Source organism: Anguilla rostrata, chromosome 2 (genome assembly GCF_018555375.3).
Source record: "Anguilla rostrata isolate EN2019 chromosome 2, ASM1855537v3, whole genome shotgun sequence".
Classification (NCBI taxonomy): Eukaryota; Metazoa; Chordata; class Actinopteri; order Anguilliformes; family Anguillidae; genus Anguilla; species Anguilla rostrata.
Window position 1 is genome coordinate 56,409,442 of NC_057934.1, and position 22,471 is coordinate 56,431,912.

Here is a 22,471-nt window from a genome sequence, read left to right on the forward strand (position 1 = left end):
GGGAGAGAGGTGCAGCCATCTATGGAGATTCCTCCATCATCAACTGGTCTGGAGCAGTTGATGCCGGCAAGATCCCTGCTTTGACTTGGCAAGTCACGAGGGAGAGGCCGGAAAGAGCAGCAGACTAGCACTGCGATCCGGCAGGCTAGTCTGCAAAGAAAAGAGGCTGGGGGAGCACAAGGGTGCGCGCTGGCATTGAGCTGGAGGCTTGGCAGAGGCTGGCATGCGTCTACCAGGTTGGTCTTCACCTTGAAGCGGGGTCTGGGCACGAGGAGGGTGTGGTGGCTCATCGCTGCCCTCTGTGTCAGTGCTGAGTCGGTGGGGGATGATATCAGCTGGCAGCTTCCAGGAAACCTTGCGAAGGTCCAGGTCCTCACCAACCAGCTGAACATATTTCCAGCGCAAGCCTTTTTCAAGGAAAGCAAGCAAGCATGGTGGGGGGTTGATGGGTTGGGCTGGCTGGGTAGTTGGCTTTTAGCTAAGCAGGGCAGGAGGGCATAATTTGGGGGAATGTGAAATGGAGAGGAGGAGGCTGGTAGGGCCTGAGTGGCAGAATGAGGACCTTCATTCATTACAATCCTGGACTCTGACGGAGGTGTGGCCACATAAAAACCAAGGACATGAGTGTGTAACCGTACAAGGAGCCTCAATTCAACAGCATGTTCAGAAGTTTCCTAATTTATATGAAGGAACTCTTTTGTGGTTGGGTGGCAAAACTCCAGCATGAAGACATTTGAATACTGAAAAGAAGCTGAGAAATCAGGACTGAAATCATGGAAGAAGACAGTGTGAGGCATCATTTCAAACCTGCTGAATCCACGCAAAAAATGACAAAACTTTCAACTTAGAGACTTCAATCTGCTGTTGGGGAATGGAATGTATCTGTAAGTTGCAACAGTGATACAGCTTTTTTTATTTGTGCTCTTCTGTATCTGTCTTCTCAGTCATCTTGTATGCTGTGATTGTGCTTTAGCAAATAATGACTGATGGAGATGGAAAACAGACACTAAGGTTCCAGGCTTGTAGCTGCCAGTCACTTGAAACTTTACTCAGAAACTCACCTGTTCCTCACCACATCGCAGATTTTTTCTACAAAAGTGCTACATTTCCAGACCATTTAGTAGTACTATGCCACACACCCTACCACGTGTATTGGAGGCGCTATGGACACTGCACAGAATGCCAAATGGGTATGTGGTGTGCCTTAATGCAGGAAACATCCATATCCAGTCAGCATATCAGATATTTTATAAAATGTATTCAAATATACTGTAATGCATACTGAAAATAGTATGGTAAATCAGGCCAAAGTGTGGCACAAACTACAGATTAGCAGGCTATAAGATATTATAGTGTTATAATGTGACATAGTGTTATACTGTAGGTGTATTTGTGGTGTATAAACAGGGAACTATACCAACCTTCATCAGCCACACTGGGCCTCTTGCTGTCACCTGGGGAACGCAAGACCTCATTGCTGTACATCAGGTAGCTTTCATAGTCGTCACCTGCTTCCGCATCAACGATGGGGATGTCAGGAATGATCGGAACTGATCAGAGGTAAGAAAAACACAAAGTGAATAATTATTACCATCCATCACAAACGTGCGACTGAATATTACATTGCGCCACATGATTAACGATAACATTTCTGCTATTTCCTCGCTGCTCTTTACCCTGCTGTGAAAAAGTATTTGTCCCCTTCGCAATTTCCTCGAGTACTGGATATTTAACACACTCAGTGGTTTCAGACATTTAGACAAGATGTAATATTAGTCAAAGGGAACCTGAGTAAACACAAAGCACATTTTTTAAAAACATTTCCTCTATTTCATGAAAAAAGTTTTCCAAGACCCATATCACCCGTGTGAAACAGTAATTTCTCCCTTAAACCTAATAACTGGTTGCATCACCTAGTAGCAATAACTGCAACCAAATGCTTCCTATAATTTGATATCAGTCTTTCACATTTCTGCAGAGAAATTTTAGCCCACTCATCTTTGCAGTACTGCTTCAATTCAAACAAATTGATAGGTTTTTGCGCATGAAATGCTTGTTTAAGGTCCTGCCCCAGAATCTCTATTTGGTTCAAGTCAGACTTTGACTAGGCCACTCCAAACCTTTTGTTTCTTTTAAGCCATTCAGATCTGGCCTTGTTTCTGTGTTACGAATCATTGTCTTGCTGCATAATCCAATGCATCCACTGCAATAATTAAATCGCATCCTATCATGCTGAGCTCAGTTGCATTTCAGTCTTCACACAGTTCTACAGTTCTCCTCTTCTACACTACTCGCAGCAGCCTTTCCAGTGTTCTGGTGGTCTGCTCTGTCTTCTACATCTACTCTGTTCACTTAAGGAGAAACTAGCCTTCTAATTTCCTTCACACTATTCTGCTGGGGTTTCCTTCTCTCCATAGATTGTTCAATCTTCTCACTGGACTTACTGGACATGGGCCTGTTAGGCTGTGTGGCCAGGTTAATGGTGGCATCTCTGTGCGGCCCCCAGCCAATACTGTTGCAAGCACGGACATTATAGATGTATGTCTGTGAGGGCTGCAGGTTTTCAATCAACAGCATGCGCTTCTTGGGGTTGTCAATCTTCACTTTCTTTGTCTGACCTGTGGGTTCTGCAATGCACAAGAGTGGAGACAAGGTGTCACCAGCTACACAATGCAGTAGGAGGAGATGCAACAATCAGAGTGTTTTTATTCAAAATGCTAATATGTGAGATCAACTATTTATATGCACATCCATGGAGGGAAGGATGCAGAAAACCAAAAGCCCCTTACTGCCATCCTCATCAATGGGTGTGTAAGTGACTTCATAGGCAGTGATGAGGCCATTGGTCTCAGCTGGCTCGGCCCAACTCAGTTGAGTGACAGTTGGACTGATTACATTGAAGGCCAGACGCCCTGGCTCGCTGGGAACTGAAAGGGAGGGAGGGAGATGAGAAGAGAAAGTCATGGGTGAAAAGTGCAGACAGAAACGATACTTTCAGAGATTGCTGGTGTTACGTAAGTCTTTAATCTATTTTGACATTCTTGCTTGCTTCCACAGAGGAAATATCAAAGATTAACAGGGCCGTAAAGGTTTCACTCAGTTCTTCCTTGACCAGAGAGAAACATCATTAGGCATGGTCAGAAATACATGAGACCCACAACCATGGCTTTACAGCAACAGCGGGGTTTGACTTACCGTCCTCTTTTGTCTGACAGTGAACCACATTACTGTAGTGGCCATCGCCCAGTGCATTGTAGGCACACACACGCATCTCATAGTCACAATATGGGTAGAGGTTGGTCAGCTCAGCCTGCGGGGTCTTGCAATCGATCACTTGGGCATCTGCCTCGGGGTCTCCTTGGATCCAGTACTTTACCTGAGAAGAGAGATGGAAGACTCATTAAGGTTAAGCAAACAGAAGAGGAAATCCACTCTAGGACAGATTCCAACATTAATAAACAGGAGAGAGAGATACTTAACCTGAATTGCTTCAGTAAATATTCAGCTGTATAACATAATTTTATGTAAAAAGATTGCAAGCTGCATAAGTCTTACTTTGTAGCCAAGGGGGTTGCCAGATGGAACAGCCCAGTTGAGACGGATATTTTTGGGTCCTGTGGCAGTGGCTTTGATGTTACCTGGGGCTAAAAGCCGTCCCCCAGGTGACTGGGCAACTTGGCTGACGAACCCCATCGTCTGCATGGCGTTGTCCCCTGAGGGAGAGGAGGTGAACAGAGCATTCGTGTTAGGGCCTAGGATGTAGCTTTGTTTATGTCAACAGCTTAAAGAAAATTGATAGAAAATTCATGTTGATAGAAATAAACCGAAGGAGCACAGGACCATGTTTTGTTCTGGATGTGCAGGGGTTTTAAGTGACCAAAATACTGTATGTCCAGTTCATGACCACTCACCACGGTCAGTGACATTGATGAGGGTGGTCTTCCTCTCCCCAATGGTGGCATTGCTGCTCGGGTCAAACAGCTCCAGGTGGAAGGTTTCCGGCTTGATAGGGCTGGGATAGGCTTGTGGGTCAATTACCACGTTCTTCTCTGTCTCACCAGGGGCAAACTTGAGAATGCCCGACAGGTCGAAGCGTGAGGACTTGCGGGTACGCCAATGAACGGTGGCTGGGCTTTCCTGGTTGCGCGTCCGCACGACGGGGACGGAGTAGCTGGGGTCAAAGGTTGTGTAGTTCTGCGTGCCCTTCTTAAACATCACCACACTGGGCTCTGCTCTCAACAGAGGGGCAAAGGGGAGAGGGCAGGTGGTTTTACCTACTGCACTGACCACTGTGAAGTGCCTTGATAACCTGATTTTAGTTTTAATTTACATTTGCATGGCCATTATTTTGTTTAACATAACATAACATAACACAATACTTACCATTCCCTGACTAAATTAGTGCCCAGAGTTTCTGCCTCTACGGTATGACCTAACAGGCTATTCCACACATTGACTACTCTCAACTATGGGTCTTAGCAATGGGTCTTTGAAGAGTGCATAATCAGCAGTACTGAGATGGCCCTCACTCTGCTCACCTGGCATGTCAGTGATGGTGACTGTGGTGCGGGGGTATTTTCCCAGCTTGGCGCCCTGTCGCGGATTGCTCAGGTCCATCACAAACTGCTTGACCTGCTTTTCGCCCAGGAGGGAGTCATCCTCGCCCAGTTCCAGAAGCTTCACGGGCACGGTCTTCTGGGTCTCCCCTGGCTGATAGGTCAGATCTCCTTCCACTCCAATATAGTCCTGCAGACACAAACATGAGGTGGAAAAAGAGCCAGTCAGATGAGGGAGGGAGAAGGACAGGAAAGTAAAACAGCCTATAGCAATAAGACCAGAGTAAAACAGCCAGAGACAATAAAGCACTGTGTTGAAAACAAAAACACAACCAAATTGATGGCATGGAGTGAGTTACCTTATTATCCCTGGCAGTGAGGTCACGGGTACGATACGTGACCTGCGTGCGCCCATCCTCGATGATCTCACGGTTGATGGGGATGTTTGCCACCCCATCCAGCCGGCTATAGGTGTAGGAAGGCTGCAGGAAGGTCAGGACACTCTTTGCTGGAGAGGAGAATGAGCACACTGTGTTAAGGTTCTCAAACACACATAGTGCTGGCACAACATCAGGCACCAGGGGGCACCAGAGGTCACCAGGTGGCACCACCCACTGATAATCATTCATTGTGCACATGCTTCAGCAATTCCAATGGCTTAGAGTAATCCAAATCAGAACCACATGTTACTTCACTTATAATTTTTTTGTCAATAGTACATCAAGTAATGCTTTGTATGAATGTAAGATAAATGTGCAGGGAGCAGAAATGTGCTTTAGCTAGGCCCACAGCCGGGGTCGGCTGAGATGATTAAGAGTTCAGAGACGGCTCTCACCGTGCTCCTTGATTATAGTGATGTCGACAAAGCGGCGGCCGATCTCAGCAATGCCCAGGGGAACGTCCAAGGCCTCCACCTTCAGCTGCTTCTTATCGTCATCTTCATCCTTGACGAAGAGAGGCACGCGTACGTCCACCAACTCTATGCCCTCCTGCATCTCCACGGCTCCTGTTGCCTCTACAGAAGCAGATTCGGGCAGAGACCGTGAGGGGAAAGAGCAAACGCATGGGAGCAGCCTGTTCTCCCTGTTGCCAAGCGCAAGGGAACCGTGTGTGCACCTGGAGATGGGATCTAACCTCTGTCTGTGGCCACAGTGTAGTAGCCGGGAACAACTTTCAGGTCCCCAAAGTTAGCGGCTTGGACCTGCTTCTCAGTCAGTTTGACAATGTCAGGGTACGTGGAGCGGGGTGCTGAAAGAACTGTGTCCACAATGGTGTTGTTCTGCCTAAAGGAGGGAAGTGGAGAGGCAGGTAAGGGTAAAGACTGTGACTACATTTGACTACATGGTCCTTGTTATAGTCATAGTCAAAATCATATACATAGCCATAGTTACTGTTCATTTGATTATTCTCTTGCCTGTCTGTTCTTAATTTGGCTGATTTGTTTCTCCATTGGTCATTGCCTATGCTTCTATTAAGTTTCAAAGCTTATTTGACATATGGCAAAATTTTGCACAAAATCTAAAATTTGCATTTTTTATAACAACATAATTTGTCTCCCACATCCTATAAATGAAACAAAAACAAGACTGCACTTTCATGAATTTAGCTTCCAGTCAAAAGTTTATTCTGTTCTGTTCTTATGTTTGTTTGGTTTTTTTTTTAGCAAAACCAATAAACTGACTTTTTAAAGGCCTATTACTCACATTTTGTATACTTTGATTGTATTCTAAATTGTACACAATATTCTCTTCATACTATATATTATATTTAAAAGTTTTTAATGTTTTTGTTTAGCGCATTTAGTACACTTTTTGTATTCTTTTACAGTAAATGTACCATTACCTTTTTCCAGCATTGGGCTGGGTCCTAAAAGAGAAGAAAAATTCAGTATGTCAGATAAAACATAGAAAACAAGAATAATCCTTGTTAACTGAATACTGAAAATGGAATAAAAATAAACAGCAAAGTATGAGATGGAACCATCCTCAAAGGTTAGTGTTGGTGAAGGTTTTTCTAACCGGGCTACAAGTCTATCACAGATCACCACACTGTAAGGGTTTATGCATTGTCTCATCCTAAAAAAAGCCACAGTCACTTCACCTGAATTTGGTCTTTTGAACCTTCTGAGCACCAGGGATCTGCTTGTAGATGTCATTAAGCTGCAATATGGAGAAGGCACAGTATAGTCATTCCAGGGAGTCACCAAAGGAGGCGCCCTCCACAAAACTATCAGTACACAGTAAAGTTCCACTCACACTGTCGTCCACCTCCCTGCGGAGCATGTCAGTATCAAGGGTTTCAGGGCGGGACAGGTTTTCGGTGAACGCACGATTCAGTCGCAGAGAGATAGGGTGTGGGACTGTGGAGAGAGAGAGAATGAGAGCGATAGAGAGAGACAGAGAAAGAGAGAGAGAATTAGGAGAACTCTGAAACAACATTTGTTCAGCAGGACAAAAAAGGGGCAGAAGAATGTTAAGATAGAGAAAAATTTGGTGCTTCTTCTACCCATCTCTTGTTCCTTTCTTTTTAAGTTCCCAGGTTATACACTGCTGGTACAGTCAGCTGCTGATATTTTAGCCGAGCATTGCTAATGCACCCAAGTAAAGTTTCTTTGGGCCACTAACTGCAGGTGATTGTACCAAACAAATCCAAACACGAAGTGCTATGAGAAACCCCACAGGAACATGCCATGGCATCTAACACGTAGTGCACAGCGTCTCAGACCTTCTCAGGTGCTGAGGCAGTAAAGCAGTAAGGACTGCTGAGAGGGTGAGGTGCAGTCTGGGGGACTCACGGATTTCCTTGGGGTTGGGCGTGATCTGGGCCAGCGGGTGGTTGGGCGAGCGGTGAACATTGTCAGTGATCTTCCAGCGCACCACGTCAGTGCCCTTGAGGGGGCCAGTGCGCACCAGGGGCGTGTCCAGATCATTGGAAGTCAGGGCAGACTGACGCAGCATGTACTGGTCCTCTTTGAAGCCCACCATACGGCCTGCAAACACAGCGCACCGTCAGCTGTCATACGCACAGCACAAGCACTCGCACAGAGGGAACGCACCAGTGCTCCCAGTGATTACAGATATGTACTCATCTGCAACTTCACTCAGCTAAACAGTGCGGAAACCACCCACCTCGACCACAACACGGCAGCAATGCCAGGCAGGCCTGAGGGGAAAAAAAGCACTGCTTGGTCATTATGATCTACATTCACACTGAAGACAACATCTTTCAGTTAAACACTAGAGGCAGTTCTATCAAACAGTCCCAGATGGTGGACAGAGGTGATGTATGCAGCATGTGTTCAGACAGGAGTATGGTTGATTGGTTTAAGGTGAACAACAGAGATGGCAGCTTGTTTCAGGACAGGTGGCTGTGGATGTGGTGGCTGTGGTGGGTATGGGGGCTGTGGATGCGGTGGCTGTGGTGGGTATGGGGACTGTGGATGTGGGGGCTATGGGTGTAGGGACTGTGAATGTGAGGGCTGTGTTTGGTATGGGAGCTGTGGATGTGGGGGCTATGAGTGTGGGGGCTGTGTTGGGTATGGGGACTGTAGATGTGAGGGCTGTACCTTGCAGCAGGCGCAGTACTTCCAGCAGCACAGCAGCAGCAGACCCAGTAGCAGCATGAGGAACATGATGAGGGGGATGAGCCACAGGAAGCCTGCTGGGGGGCAGTCTGGAGCACAGCAACACAGCAGCAGTTACAACAACACAGACATAAACACATGCAAGAGATGCATGCACATGCACACACAGGCACAAACACGTGTACAAACATACACACGTACGCGCGCACACACACATACACGCACACACTTATCTGCACACACATGTTAATACGCACTCATAGCACAGACACACTGCACACACGACTGCTCACCCTTCTTCTTGAGCACTTGGACATCGTTCACATCATTGGGCTGGACCGCATAGTCCACGGTGTAGTGGTAGGTGCAGTCATCTTCCTCATCTCGGAAAGTGCAGGTCTCGATCACATCCTCCTCTGTGAATACACACAGCAGATGACACTGTCACCGCACCTCAAACAACTCAACTGGAAGTAGAGCAGCAGCTGCTTTCAGTGCACACTGCAGACGGAGGCCTGAGTTACAGAGCGCTTTTCACTCACTCTTCTGGAGTTCATCCACCATGGTGATGTTGAAGGGGCAGCCCTTACACTCCTCCCCCTTCCTGTCTCCTGTTTTCCAGGCCTTGCACTGGGCACAGCTGCGTGTGCCTTCACATATTCCCAGTTGTGCCTGAGAGAGAAGGGCACACGCCGAGTTAACGCATTGTAGTAGATAAAATACGTAACTGTACGAGCAGTAGGCACGTCCAGGTAAATCTTTACAAGAGTACACACAGACACGAACACACACACATGCACATACACACACAAACTTGCATGGACAGATATTTCACTCACCTCGACATTGGCCTCACAGATGTCGCTCAGAAGCATTGTGGAGTCGCGGCATTCACAACGTCCACACTTGCACTCGCCTCGCCCGTTACAGATCCCCTGTGGCCGGAAACGGAACAGAGACATTCGGTCACGCCCACAACACGTGTTCAAAATGTCGGGAATGGAGAAATTGAAAGAAAAAGAAGTAAAATCCGAGAATTTGACATTGATTTATCAAACAAATCTCAAACTGCATAGCTCCAAATTTCTAAACCATAAAGAATTTTTTTTGAATCTAAGAAGTCCCATAAAAATGTGCCATACAAAATATGACCCTACAAAAGCAAATGAAATGACCGTTGAGATAATTACTTTTATCTGGTAGCGCCATGAATAGAAAGGGGCTCAGTGCACATTGCAGAAGAGAGGGACACAAAGCCCGAGAGACACACGCGGATGTGAAGGAAGAAAGAACGGGACGGTTGTAGCTCTCACCCCCCTGGAGTCCAGGCAGGTCTGGTTGCTTTTGGGACACTCACAGCCTGACCCCTCCCAGCCCTCCTCGCACACACACTGACCGTGGAAGCAGGTGCCTCGATCTGCAGAGGCAAATTCATAACTGAAACCACTAATGTACACAACAAACAAACAAAAAACACTCGCACACCCAAATAACACAGAAAGACAGAAAAGAGTATGCATGTTCCTGTCTAAAGGACCCTAGGCCATTGCATTGTCTGAGAGGGAAGTGCTACCATTGCAGAGAAATCCCCCGACGCGCTGGCACTGGGTCTTGTCGTACTGGCAGAAGGGGCCCTCATACTGAGTGGCGGCGCAGACGCAGATGCCGCACAGGCAGTCCCCGCGGCCTGAACAGGGCAGCTTCATGTCGGGCCCAATGCAGCCCTGGTTGCCCGTTGTGGCTCCAGTAGAGCAGTTACAGAAACTCCCCAGCCTGCAGACAGAAGGCACCACAGTTACCATGGCAGCTGCTGCATTCGGAATAAGAAATAATACATGTTGAATTTCACATCAAAGAAAAAGATTATAGGGATACCCTGAATCTTTCTTCAACTTTTATTAACTTTATTCAGTTGATTTGTCAGGGACAATGTACAATGTTTAATATAAATCTTCATATAAGGGAAGATGTGCACTTGCCTTTCTTTTCATATTTTACAATTCTGACTAGGGACATATAGTGCTTTCATCTGGTCATTGATAAAATAATATTATTTCTACTATAATCATAGTGATTAGTAAAATATTTTGGCTTAAAAGTTGCCCTCATTTTCAGTGCAATCCTGTTAACCAGTATCGCAAAACAGCAAAGCACAAATATCAGTTCAAATGAAATGACAAAACCATTTGCTTATAGAAAAATTATCACTTTGTTGCATGGACATCAAATATGCTCTGCAACGCCTTCTTAAAATTCGATCATATTAGAATCAGTTTATAACTCACCAGCCTGTATAGCAATGGCACTTCCCACAGACCAGATCTCCATTCCCAGTGCATCTCTCAGCTTTCTTTATAGGCGTCTGCATTTTCCAACAGGGAGCACAGAGTTAAGTCTCACCCAATCACACACAGTCCATCACAACTCAACACAAAAACACACCCTACATGTTGCCCATAGAACACAAAGCACACAGTTCTCACACATTCATGTCAAACCATCACAGAACTGCCCTCCACTCTGAGCAAAACCATCTGCATACATGTCCGTTCCTCCTTCTTCCCCTCCTTACTCCACAACTTTCTCTCTCTACGCAGCTCTTACCTTCTCGCAGTCACAGGACTGGCAGAGAACTCCGGCGTCAATTTTGAAGGCGGTGCTGAATGTTGTTGGTTTGATTCTCATTATTCCCTCTTTGTCTTCCTCTGACAGCTGGCAGACGTGCTGGTTGCCGACTTTCTCGAGAGCTTTCACCTTCACCTTGAAGGTGCCCTGAGTGAAAAGAGAAAAAGAAACCCATGTCATACATCGTAAGGAAACAAGGAGTGCATGAGCATGTGGCAGTAAACCCATTTTAATTTTCTGCACTTGTAGAATTGATACTACTGACTGTCAACGATATTACTTACAGTTTTTCCTGGTGTAATCTTAAAGGTGTTATATTCAGCCGAACTGCCAGTAGCAGAAAGGACCTGTGCATCCACAGCTTTGGGTCTGTCCTCAGAACGGATGCTGATCTTGGAACGGATATTCTGTAGAACAAAGTAACACAAAGGAGAGAGCGAGAGAGAGAAAGAGAGAGAGACAGAGTACACAGGTAAGCAGGAATACTTTCTTCACATTATAACTGTTCTTTCAGTTTTCCGTTGTTGGGTTTTATTGCTTACTAAACACGAATGCATGAAAATAAGTTACCTCAAAGGCACTTTCCAGGATACTCAAGATGTTGGAGGAGTCTTCTTGTAATTGTCCCAGTTCAGCAATAGGAAAATAGTGATGCAACTTCTATTAATGCAAACAGAGAGGAGGATGTATGTCAGAAGTAGCATCCTGAAAAATGGCATTGTAGTATTGTCAGTAATAGTATAGAATAAAAAATATGAAGATAGATAGAGGACATTTAGCAGATACCCTTATCCATTATAATTTAAAATAAATAATATTAATTGCATTCAATTATGTATAAAATAGTAATATTACTGAGCCAGATAGGTCAGGTCAGACCAGAGCTAAGGTACAATAAAATTAGCATCATTGCAGGAAACAGTGGGTTTCCTGCAATGATTTCTTAAATGTACAAAATCCTTGTACATTTAAGAAATAAAGGTACAGAAAATGAACAGCAAAAGTGACAAACTACTACAACACAAATGAAACATTGCCAAATCCTGGGTAACAATGTGTACAGCATAAAACTTAAACCAGGAGTTAGAAACGGATGGATTCTGGATGTTTTACTTGAGTGGGCAAAGCAAGAAAAAATAACAGAAAAGAAGAAATATGTTGAGAGAAGGAGAGGTATTTATTAAGAGTAACTGCCAGGATTTCAGCAGAGGGGGAAAGGAGAGAGATAAGACTCCAGAGAGACGGAGAGGTCTGCAGACAGGGATGTGGAAGCAGAAAGTAACAGGTCGGATTTGGAGTGTTTAGGTTAAAGGGAGTGCATGCAGACTGAGAGGTTAAACAGACACCCTCAAAAATGGCAGAAAACTCAGATCCAGCTTTGGGGTGCCAGTATTAATGAGCAAGACAGAGTGGTCAACAAGCAGGAAGACGTCTGTTACAAGTGCTTCTGGCCACGCAACCCAAAGAACTCTAAGAAGTCTGTGTCAACCCACTTAACAAACTACACGTCAAACTTTGTAAAAGGACAGGTTATCTGTCCTAGCAAAGTAAAACCCAGCCCAATCTCACACAGTCCTGCCAAAGCCAGTATACTGCATATCAGCCCAGCCCCACCTACCTCATAGTACGTGTAGGAGTGGTTGGTGACGGCAAAGATGGGAATGATGTTGTGCTTGCCCAGCAGCCGCACTAGCGTAGGCACAGACGGGTAATCCTGCAAAGTGTCATGCGTGTAGGTGCCATCTTTCGTCAGGTGACAGGCTTCATCATTGCGAGGCAGGATGCCAGCCAGCACGTTGGCACCGTCTGCCTCGTAGTGGAACGCAGACTCTGTTGAGAAGACCAGCAGGTGGGTGCTGTGGGGTCGCCAGCCAATGTTGTCCTTGACGCGTTGTAAAAACACAAAAATACCCAGGAAGTTCAGTACTGAGGCAATATTAACAGAGTTTGTTTTTTGTTTTTTTACAGCAAAACCATCCTGAGTTGTTCACCGGAGTAAACAATTAGAAACATAGTAACCAAACTCAATGACAAGAAGTGAACATTTCTTAAAATAGCAGAAGACATCATAAAATAATTCCTGATAATTGCAACAGGCAGCTTGAACAGCTCTATTCAGTGGCATTGATGCAAATCGGATGACATCACACAGACAATAATAACAATCCTGAGAGTTTCAGAGCTGCAGTACCTGGCACACAGCAGCCTGTAATATGGCATCAAATCCTCCTTCTGGGGCATCCAAGTTGCCAGAGATACGCTCCCCCTGAAGTATGTCACGGAAGAATGTGATGTTGTTGGTGAGCTTAATCACATTCTTGAAGGAGAAGGGGGGATCACTATTTGGCCATGGCTGCGCCAGTCTGCAAGTGTGTAGAGGTGACAATGACAGAAGTGAGAACGGGCCAATCAAAGAACAATCATCTGAAAATACGCACGGAAATGCATGCAGGCATGTGTGTCTGTGCTTAGTGTCAGTGTCTATGTGTTAAAGATGACCCATCTGTGTATTCTTACTTTGAAGGCCTCATATCGGTCTGTGGCTCCGTGACTTTGTCCACAAACTTCCCGAAGCCAATGGTATAATCATCTGACAATTTTCCCACCAGGTCAGCTACAAACGACATGGGAGGAAAGCACTTCAACTTACATTGCAACATCAAGAGGATGATATGTTTGTTTCACCGTAACGTCTGTTGAAAAAACGTGACTTTGATAGAACATCCACCAGCTATCAGATATCCACCGCACCGTACCCAGCTCAGCCCCCATCCTCTTCAGGTTGTCCAAATCGTCAGACATGGAGTTGGAGAAGTCCATCAGAATGTAAAGGTCGAGGGGACCCCTGGCAGGCTCAAAGACATGCATCTCCACTTCCTGTTCCTCTCCTGGAACCAGGCGCATCCTCATTAGCTGAGGAGCCACTTGTGCCTGCTTCAGCTTGGTGTTGATCTGCTTAAACTGCAGGAGCACAGTACAGGCGACAAGCAGGGTCACACCATACTCACATCTGTGCCAGGTAACAACACATACGCTGTCCCCCAGACCGCATGCTCTAGCATGTTTGTTCTGTGACATCGTCGTTGCATGCTGGTGGCACCCCTCTTACCTCCTTCATTTCCCTCTCACTCTGAACGGTCATGATAAGCTTGCAGCCATTATCCATCAGGTTCTCATACAAGTCACAGCGTGGAGCATCAAAGATCTGTATCCAAACAGGACACAGATACAGGCATAAGAAACATAGTGTATAGAACACATGGCCAATTTGGTCATTTATTTAAAGTACTACAGGGGCCAGATAAGATTAGCTAAATACGTGTTATCATGTAAATAACGCTGCAATCGATAAACAATTCAAATGGCTGGTGGAAATGCAGTGTCCAGATAATTGTAATTATATCCACTTTTATTGTCATGTTGTCTAATAATCACACAATCTAACCTCATCAGAACAGTAGGAGCAGCCTTTCCCAGTCTGGATGCATACTGAGCAGTTGGAGTTTTGAGCAGCTTGACAGCGATTGACTGGAGAAAGAGGGGCATAAAGGACTCAACATGAACACACAGTCACAAAATCCTACAGTATCCAGACCTTACATCCATCCTCTACACCACTTGTTCTTAAACCTTTTAATATCGGGACCCAAATTAGAAATACTTCTTAATGCCATGACCCAAATTTGATATGTAGTACCTTTCAGGGACCCTTCCAATTCACATACAAGCATAGCCCAGTGGACTACACACTCATCCCAGGGGCCCACCTCATACACCCCCACGGACCATTTTGGGTCCCAACCCTTCATTTAGCAAACACTGCTCTATACTGTTTGAGTGAAGAATGGCAGGGCAATCACAGGGGTGGGGGGCAGTGCTACGGTCATTTTACCTTTTTCAGCATGGGCAGTGGTCCAGTAGAGTGTGAGAAACAGCACCCACACAGAGAGACATACAGCCCATCTCCCCATGTCCCTCCTGCCGGACAAAAAGACAGGACACATCAAAGTATAATAATAATATGAACAATGATGCTATTATTAATATTATTATTATTATTATTACTACTACTAAATTAAGTGTCATGATTCCTTTGACTTGTGTAACAAACCCCTGAAGGACCAAGAGACAGGCACCGAAGTAAATATGACTTTCACGCTTTGAACACAAGCATGTCCAGATCAAACGCTGAGAGGAAGAGCTGCATCGCATTAGAGTGCATGACATCAGCACCTGACTATTCCTCCTAAGACAGAGGTGAAACCCAATCTCCCTGTCTGCCCCAGCCAGATCTCCAGTTTGCTGAAAACCAATGATGGCGAGCAACAAACTCAGCAAACAGGGACTCAACTTCAAGGGCTTAAGAGCAATTTCACCCCCCATATATTCCAGGATTGGACTTTGAAAACAGTTGTTCCTCATCTCACACAATAGTAATCAATCTTATATGCTCTACAGTCATTTGAGATAACATGAGAAAGTGAGTTAATGGTTTTACCAGAAGAGACCTTACAAGAGATTTGGCTGGATGATAGTGCAACTAGGTTCTGCAATGTGTTACTTCTGATTGGAAGTTCTCACCAAATGAATTCAATTTGATTAAATCAGGCTAAATTCAAATTTTCCCCAACAGGCTTGGTGTTTTAACTTCACATGTGAGCAATCATTTTGTTACAATTTCTAATTTTTTTTAAACAACAAAGCTAAATATTGACTGATGATTTCACATTTTTTCAAGTATCAAGAATTCAACATCTTTTTCACATTTTTCACACTTTTTAGTCTCCGTTTTCGTGACCTGTGGGGCCTTGCTGGTGTGCAGTTAGATGCTGTCATGCCAGCTGACTAAAACCTTCCCATCCCGTGGCAACACCACAGCCAACTGAGCATCATTCTGCAGGGCTGCCGACCACAGCTGCCACTGACACAGTCCAGATTAAACGCCAGACCACAGGGCCCATCCGTCCATTAGAGCAGTGACCTACCTAGATGGGTTCTTAGAGCACCCACTTCTGAGTACACGTTGCTACAACTGAGCACTAAGTGTGAGGAAGCAAGGGGGAACTTCAGAGGCTCTCCCAACTACCCCCTGTGCTCCCCACCCTGGGCTTGACTCACACACAGTTCCTGACTGCAGGAATTTCTATAGAGGGCGAGAGTGACCCAGCCAACTTCAAAACAGCATGCCTCTGGGAACATGCGGGAAAACTGTGACTTTGCACCCAAACGTGAACTTGAGCAAGCTTCTGCCCCCACCCCCCCTTCAGCCTGTCACATAAATCACACACGGAGCTAAGAAAAAAAAGAGAGCACCTACTTCTACTCCCTTGAAAATAACACACAACAAAGAGCTCTGTGTCACCGAGCCGAGCCAGGAGAAAAGGAGAGGAGAGTAAAACCCTCTGAGGGGAACGAGAGCCAAACACATGGAAGCTCCACCATGAAGAGCACAAGCTCCCCTGCGGGGCTTCCTTTGTCCCGAGAGCTGCAGTGACTCATGTGGATAAAAGTGTGTTATTCCAGATTCTGCCTCAGCGTGAACGAAAGCCCACAAGGTGAGCATTCCAGAGCTGGGCAGGGCCGTCCTTCCCAACGCGACACCAGGAAGGTGTGGGTGATGGGGGGAGGTGGGGGGGGGGGGGGTACAGCAGATGACAGCCTGAAATCAATCCAATCCACGGCACACCTGGACCACTTCACCTTACCACCCACCCCCACATCAGTGTAAGTGAACAGTATCGACGAAATCAAGGAGAGAAATAATAACATCATTCCTTTGTAAATTATGAGTGCACATCATTCCGTAGATTTTTTTACAGTCTGTACTGTCACAGTTCACAAACAGCTTCAGCGCCTTGACAATGGCACAAATGGTTTTAGGAGGAGTGCTCAGCAGTACCCTTGGCAGGATATCTCTACTTAGTGGGGACCACACTGTCACTCACATGGGAGACTGTAGTCACCCTCTAAAAGAACCATATCCTGGGCTTGGATAAAGACTACTTTTATGCAGGTAGATGCCACTGAACTGTACACTGAAGCTATCACCTGGTATTTCAATCTGTCACAGGTAGCAGTCTGAAAATCTTTCCATCATTACACACATGCTACCAACACCAACATCCCGCTCCTCCCAGTTCACATTCCGGTCTCTGAACCCATCGCACAAAAGTTTGAAGAAAAATACCAGTATTATTCTGTACCCTGCAAAAGCGTGTGATATATAGCATGGAATTCCCCAATAATTGCTCAGACTCTGGTCTGTGCCATATCAGTTTACCCTAGGCTTTCAACTGGCATAAACTTTCAAACTCATTAGGAGTGCAACATCAGCGAATACCACATACACAGGCAACTGGAACTTGTCAAGAGAAAAACTTAATCTTGCTCATGATAACTTTTTTATTTTATTTTTTTTAAACGAAAGTCCAGTGGATATGCTAAAACACTTGGCCCCTCAAATGTTTATACATATATTCACTACCTTTAGACTATGTTCGACTGTTGAACTTCCGAGGTTATCTGTTAATTTAGCATTGGTGATTTCTGCAGACGTGCACAAATAAACAGAATTACCCAACAGACACGCTGCTGCAGCACTGGGCTTTTTCACATTCAAAAATGTTCCAGAACTCTTCTCCAGCCCTTCAGGAGAAATCCAGCACAGCACATTAACCACTGATTTCATGCAGCACACCTACAGTAACTATCAGCAACAATGATCGGGGGCAGAGGAGGAAGGATAAAACAAAACAGTACACAATGAGATGTGGGAACAGCTTCTCTGACACACTCAAACACAGGTAGACAAAGCAGGTCCTGTGAGAGAAGCAGCTTAGGAACTGTACTCTGATTTTTTATTTTTTTTCCCCCGGGACATTTGTACAGTGCAGCAAATCTGTCATGTTCCCCTGTCTTTGTATATTGTATACCTGTAAGGCCTCTCCTAACTCTATCCATGCAAACACAAACATACACAAACAATCATACATACACAGATAGAGTGAGAGAGAAAGAGAGAGAGAGAGACAAACAGGCCAAGTCTAAAGAACCACAGAGTGTGAAAAGAAAGTATAAGCTAAAGATTTTTCCCAGAGTTTATAGATTAAAGAGCTCACAAACCTCTTAATGCTCAGGTTCCCAATCCTGATCCCAAAGTCCAAGCAAAAACCAGGGAAAATAAGTAAATCCCTTATCTCTTCCGAAACTTCTGACAACTCAAGGGCGGCGTATCCAATAGCCACCTGCTTCAAACAAAGTTTCTTTCACCTAGTCGTCTCTGAATTTTTTTTTCTGCACAGCAACGTTAAACAAAAGGGAAAACACACTCCTTGTTTTTCTTCTTTCTTTCTTTTTCCTTTCTTACTCGCCTTTCTGCACTGATCAAATATTGACTTTTATCCCCTTCTGCCTCAGAGTGGAATGGAGTGCCTTTGCGTGCATGCGTGTGTCTTGAAGAGTGAGAGGCAGAGAGCAGTGTAAGCTGGGAAGCAGGGAGCGTGAGTGTGGTGTTATTTGACCCCTCCTACACGTACACTCACGTGCTCCTTTAACACAGGTGAGCAGACCTCCTCTCTCTCCCTCCCTCTCTTTCTCTCTCTCTCTCTCTCTCTCACTCCATGTTTTCAGCATTAAAAAAGTTTAACTGTTTAAAAGTTTTCCTGTTAATTTCTCCCTCCTCCATTCCTTTCACTGTGGCTCACCTGTGTGGGCTTGAGACAAGCAGGCCTAAACTTTACCCCTTTAACCCGAACTCTGCTTTTATGGAACAAATAGGCACTGGTCTAGTCAGGAATACACAAATACATGTGTTATGTCTGTGTCTGTCTCTTTCACACACATACCAACACACAGACACAAACAAACACACACACATGCAAGTTTTTACATACCTGAACACATGGAATCATTCTCACATGCACAGACATACACATAAATACAAATATCTTCACTCTATTTCCTAATAATTTTAAGCTGCAGATATTTCCATAGAACTAGACATAGACACAGACACACGCACAAACACAGCTCATGAACATCAGCAATCGCTATCCTCCCATCCCAACACCCCCAACCCTCAGTCTGGTTTCTCATGGGCCACAGCCGTGCCTGAAAACAGGAGAGTACAGAGCAGTGCATTCCTAGGCAGTGCGGACCCAGTCATGCCAGCCCTAATACCCTCCCCTTGGAGAGTGCCCTCTTTCCTGCCAGTCACGTTCTGTCTCCCAGTAGGAGGTAGCCAAGCTGATCCAACACACTGGCTTTCAGAAATGATCCAAAAGCTAAAAATGCAACTTCACAAGTCTCATATATTATTTTCATGTTCTACAGCTGACGCAGAACAACCATTCTGTGGTTACGGTCACAGTACTAAGTGGACATGTTATAGCGACGCAGAACCCACAATAAGAAACACCAGCGCAAGAAATTAGCATTAGCATTTTCAAAACGTCTGATTCTGTCATAAACATATAAGTTGTTTATGCGAGTACCTGGACTGAACCATTCGCTTGAAGGGCTCTACATGCCTTGTCATGCTGTTAACCCTGAGAAATCCTTGTACTCCAGGTATGTAACCTCCAAAACACTGACCAGGTGTCTCACTTTCCCTGTGGAATGAGAAGGGGGTGAGTGGATGGGGGGGGGGGGGGGGGGGCAGGCTTGGTGCTCTCCAGTGAGGAGAACAACACACACTGCTGACGTCTGAACGCCAGACATGCACCAATAGAGGAATATCAAAGATCAGAGGAACTGTACCTCCCTGAGATCGTCTGAATTGCCAGCCACACAATGAGAATGTATGAGTCATGATCATTTCCTTCAAAAAACCTGGATCCAACTCGGCAAATTAAAAATAAAAAAACACTCAACAAGGAAGGCAAGAATCTGGACCAGGGATTTATTTTCCAAACAAGAACAATAGTCACACCGTCACCCCGCTCCTCTCCTGCCATTCTCCCTCAGTGGAGCAATCACGTAAACCTCCTCTTATGTGTGGCCTTTAATTCAATCTTCAGTCTCACTATTCATGAAAAAAGACAAGGTGAAAACGAGAAAGTTGATGTTTTGTTCTTTCCCATACATGTGACCACCTCCCTGATGTGCAGGGTACATGCAAGTGAGTGGCCCTAGTTGCTCCTGAAGTTTTTTTCACAAAAGTGGACAGAGGCGTGGCATCAAAGTCCAGAGCCTACCATTCTGTGCAAGCTGACAGCAACATTAACCCAGAGTATTGCAGCAGAATTTTGTTGCCAGTACATTGACTGAGATCACAAAAAATTAACCGGAAATTCTTATTGAGAGAACCAGAGTAAGACTAAATCATCAAGTGCAGTGCATATTTGGGGTATTGTGTAAAACTTTCTAAGCACACCCCCAGTGGTTGTTGGACCCTGTGCTGGTGAGGGTGAAATATGAACATATGTCATACCCAGGAACAAACAGATATGGCAGATGTACTCCCAGGGACTGAAGTCTGCAGGAAATCCTGAAATCCCTTTTTTATCTCAATGTATTCATCACAGATCATGCTCTCCAAATGCCCTGAAACACTTTAAAACTAATAAACAAAACCAGGACACTCTTATCTGGCATCCCCTTCCCTTACAAAAAGGAACCCCTTCTACTGTGTGGAGTTCTGTCTCTTGTATATGTCCCTCATGCAGCCAGCATAGAATACAAAGTAACACATGACAACCCACAGCACCCCTACCACACCCCAGCCCCACCCCACCCCAGAGTAGCTTGACAGCACAAATAACAGATTTACATGTCCAACAGTTAAACTACGAGGTACTGTGTGAATACAAATCAATATTTTAAATGACTGGCTCCTATGTCCGTCATAAACAGAAAAAGGGGGAAACAACGGCCACTGAGACGTCAAAAACAGTTTAAATCAAACATAACTGATGTAGCAGGTGCACGCTAATAATTTCTCTCCATTTTTCTTATTCAATGCACAATGACACAACTCAAGGCAAATACGGAAATTTCACTTGAACTCTATGTCTGAGTGGTAAACGTATAGGCCTACATGCACCTGTTAGTATCCGTTAAATTAAGTTTTTTTTTTTTTTTTTAATTTGAAATTAATGGTGGATATAATCTAAATCCAAAGCCGTTCGAATCATCTCAATTGTGAAATGAAACGAAGTGATTTCAACAAAACGTTACCAAAGAGGTTTGTAAAAAATATATTAAACATACCTTTACTACAGAATATACATTGTCAAATAGTGGTCTACATATTTTCTTGCACAATTATATAGGACAGAAGCACGCAAAATTCAAACAGATGCGCGTAAATGACTTACTTCATTTGCAAGACGGATTAGTCCCGTTATTCGTTTATCTTTGATTAATTGTTGAAAATACATGCGCCTTTTGGAAACGCATTGCTGTTGACGAAAGGTTTATCCAAATGTAATTTCAGGCATGGATATGACGAGGAAAGTTCATAAACTGTTCGAATTTTTCAAGCATGCACTTTCTCGCTCCCTCCCAACTTCACTCTATATCGCGCTCTCTGCGGCCCCTGCTCTTGAGCCCCGCTCCCGAGAATTTCCATGACAATCGCTCACGTTCTTAGATCACTGAACCTATTCAGACGTCTTTGTGTGGACAAATTTCGATGGGCTGAAAGAAACAGCTTTCCAAACAGTTTTCATTAGATAACGATAAGCGTTTTCAATGACACAATACATCGGATAAAAAAATTAAAACATAAAAAGAAAAAGAAAAGACGGGATACGTCGAGATGAAATGGTGATTTAGCGCGATAGTGGAGAAAAATGCATGTTTTTGGTGGGGCAGTTGAACCCTGCCTCTGATTCCAAGACAAACCTCGCTGTCCCATACTATTATTTGTATGGTCTTGAGGTGTTTCTTAAGAATAATTAATTATATTTTTTATAAAGGACTTTCAATTTTGTGGCACGATCAAAAATTTATGTACAATGGAGTGTATTAAATAGCCTACTGAAGCACATAGAGCAAAGAAAACAAATCCATGATTACCAAACCAATATTGGCTGAGCCTGAAGAAACTCGTGTATGTCAAGAACTCACCAATAGCATTTTTACATAAGAGAACAGTAGTGGGACATTTTGTAATTGGTGCAGAGGCAGAACATAGCGACTAAACCCAACATAGAATGAAACTTAATTCCTTTGAAATGAACATTATGTTTTTGAAACCTCAGCCAAAATGGAAATTAGTTTTGCGAAGCAAAAATCTGTTTTTGGACAGACTCAAAGGGTTTATTGTTGATGATATTAAGAACTAAGCAGTTTTAAAGAGCTGTTAAAAGCCAAGTGATTATCTCTATGACCAACACAATGCATTGTAGCTGAATAAGAGGTAATGTACATCTGTTCACAATAACTTGCCGTGAGTAAGGCTTGCGTCATGAGTGTTCAGGATGAATTTGGCGGAGGGGTGCGGCCAGGGCCTGTTCAGCACACTCAGTGGGTTGTGATTCACCTGGAGCTCCTTTAAAGCTCTCATAAAGGTAGGACAGGACAGGGCAGGGCAGGGCAGGGCAGAGCTACCGTGTATGTACATAGAAGTACATTTTAAAATTATGGCCTGCAGGCTCCGAAGTCATTAAGCCCAGGATAGTTAGCAAAGATCTGATTGGGGCACTGACAGACATAGGAAAAAAAGGCAAAAATCGTCCAAACTGATCGCACCTGCCATCACGTC

The 22,471-nt window shown here is 44.7% G+C and overlaps 1 protein-coding gene across 3 annotated transcripts in view; it reads right to left on the minus strand.

The window, feature by feature from the left end:
• Nucleotides 1–21,288, minus strand: part of itgb4 (integrin, beta 4) — a 28,481-nt gene extending 7,193 nt beyond the window's left edge. For 2 of the 3 annotated variants that reach the window (XM_064323269.1, XM_064323267.1), the window contains exons 1-33: nt 21,081–21,288; nt 14,657–14,742; nt 14,210–14,292; nt 13,874–13,969; nt 13,521–13,725; nt 13,282–13,378; nt 12,956–13,127; nt 12,383–12,646; nt 11,335–11,424; nt 11,049–11,171; nt 10,744–10,911; nt 10,425–10,501; nt 9,713–9,912; nt 9,453–9,556; nt 8,979–9,074; nt 8,682–8,811; nt 8,433–8,555; nt 8,122–8,228; nt 7,685–7,718; nt 7,351–7,545; nt 6,812–6,915; nt 6,657–6,715; nt 6,399–6,422; nt 5,691–5,839; nt 5,392–5,571; nt 4,916–5,064; nt 4,539–4,746; nt 3,912–4,229; nt 3,556–3,713; nt 3,196–3,376; nt 2,790–2,927; nt 2,445–2,627; nt 1,422–1,550 (exon numbers count right to left, since the gene is read on the minus strand). In XM_064323269.1, coding sequence (XP_064179339.1) covers nt 1,422–1,550; nt 2,445–2,627; nt 2,790–2,927; nt 3,196–3,376; nt 3,556–3,713; nt 3,912–4,229; nt 4,539–4,746; nt 4,916–5,064; nt 5,392–5,571; nt 5,691–5,839; nt 6,399–6,422; nt 6,657–6,715; nt 6,812–6,915; nt 7,351–7,545; nt 7,685–7,718; nt 8,122–8,228; nt 8,433–8,555; nt 8,682–8,811; nt 8,979–9,074; nt 9,453–9,556; nt 9,713–9,912; nt 10,425–10,501; nt 10,744–10,911; nt 11,049–11,171; nt 11,335–11,424; nt 12,383–12,646; nt 12,956–13,127; nt 13,282–13,378; nt 13,521–13,725; nt 13,874–13,969; nt 14,210–14,292; nt 14,657–14,742; nt 21,081–21,085 — 4,435 coding nt within the window. In that variant the 5' untranslated portion in view covers nt 21,086–21,288. Of the gene's footprint in view, nt 1–1,421; nt 1,551–2,444; nt 2,628–2,789; nt 2,928–3,195; nt 3,377–3,555; nt 3,714–3,911; nt 4,230–4,538; nt 4,747–4,915; nt 5,065–5,391; nt 5,572–5,690; nt 5,840–6,398; nt 6,423–6,656; nt 6,716–6,811; nt 6,916–7,350; nt 7,546–7,684; nt 7,719–8,121; nt 8,229–8,432; nt 8,556–8,681; nt 8,812–8,978; nt 9,075–9,452; nt 9,557–9,712; nt 9,913–10,424; nt 10,502–10,743; nt 10,912–11,048; nt 11,172–11,334; nt 11,425–12,382; nt 12,647–12,955; nt 13,128–13,281; nt 13,379–13,520; nt 13,726–13,873; nt 13,970–14,209; nt 14,293–14,656; nt 14,743–17,886; nt 18,260–21,080 lie in introns of those variants that run through there. The other variant, XM_064323268.1, reaches the window with a different exon arrangement.
• Between the last annotated feature and the right edge of the window lie 1,183 nt (nt 21,289–22,471).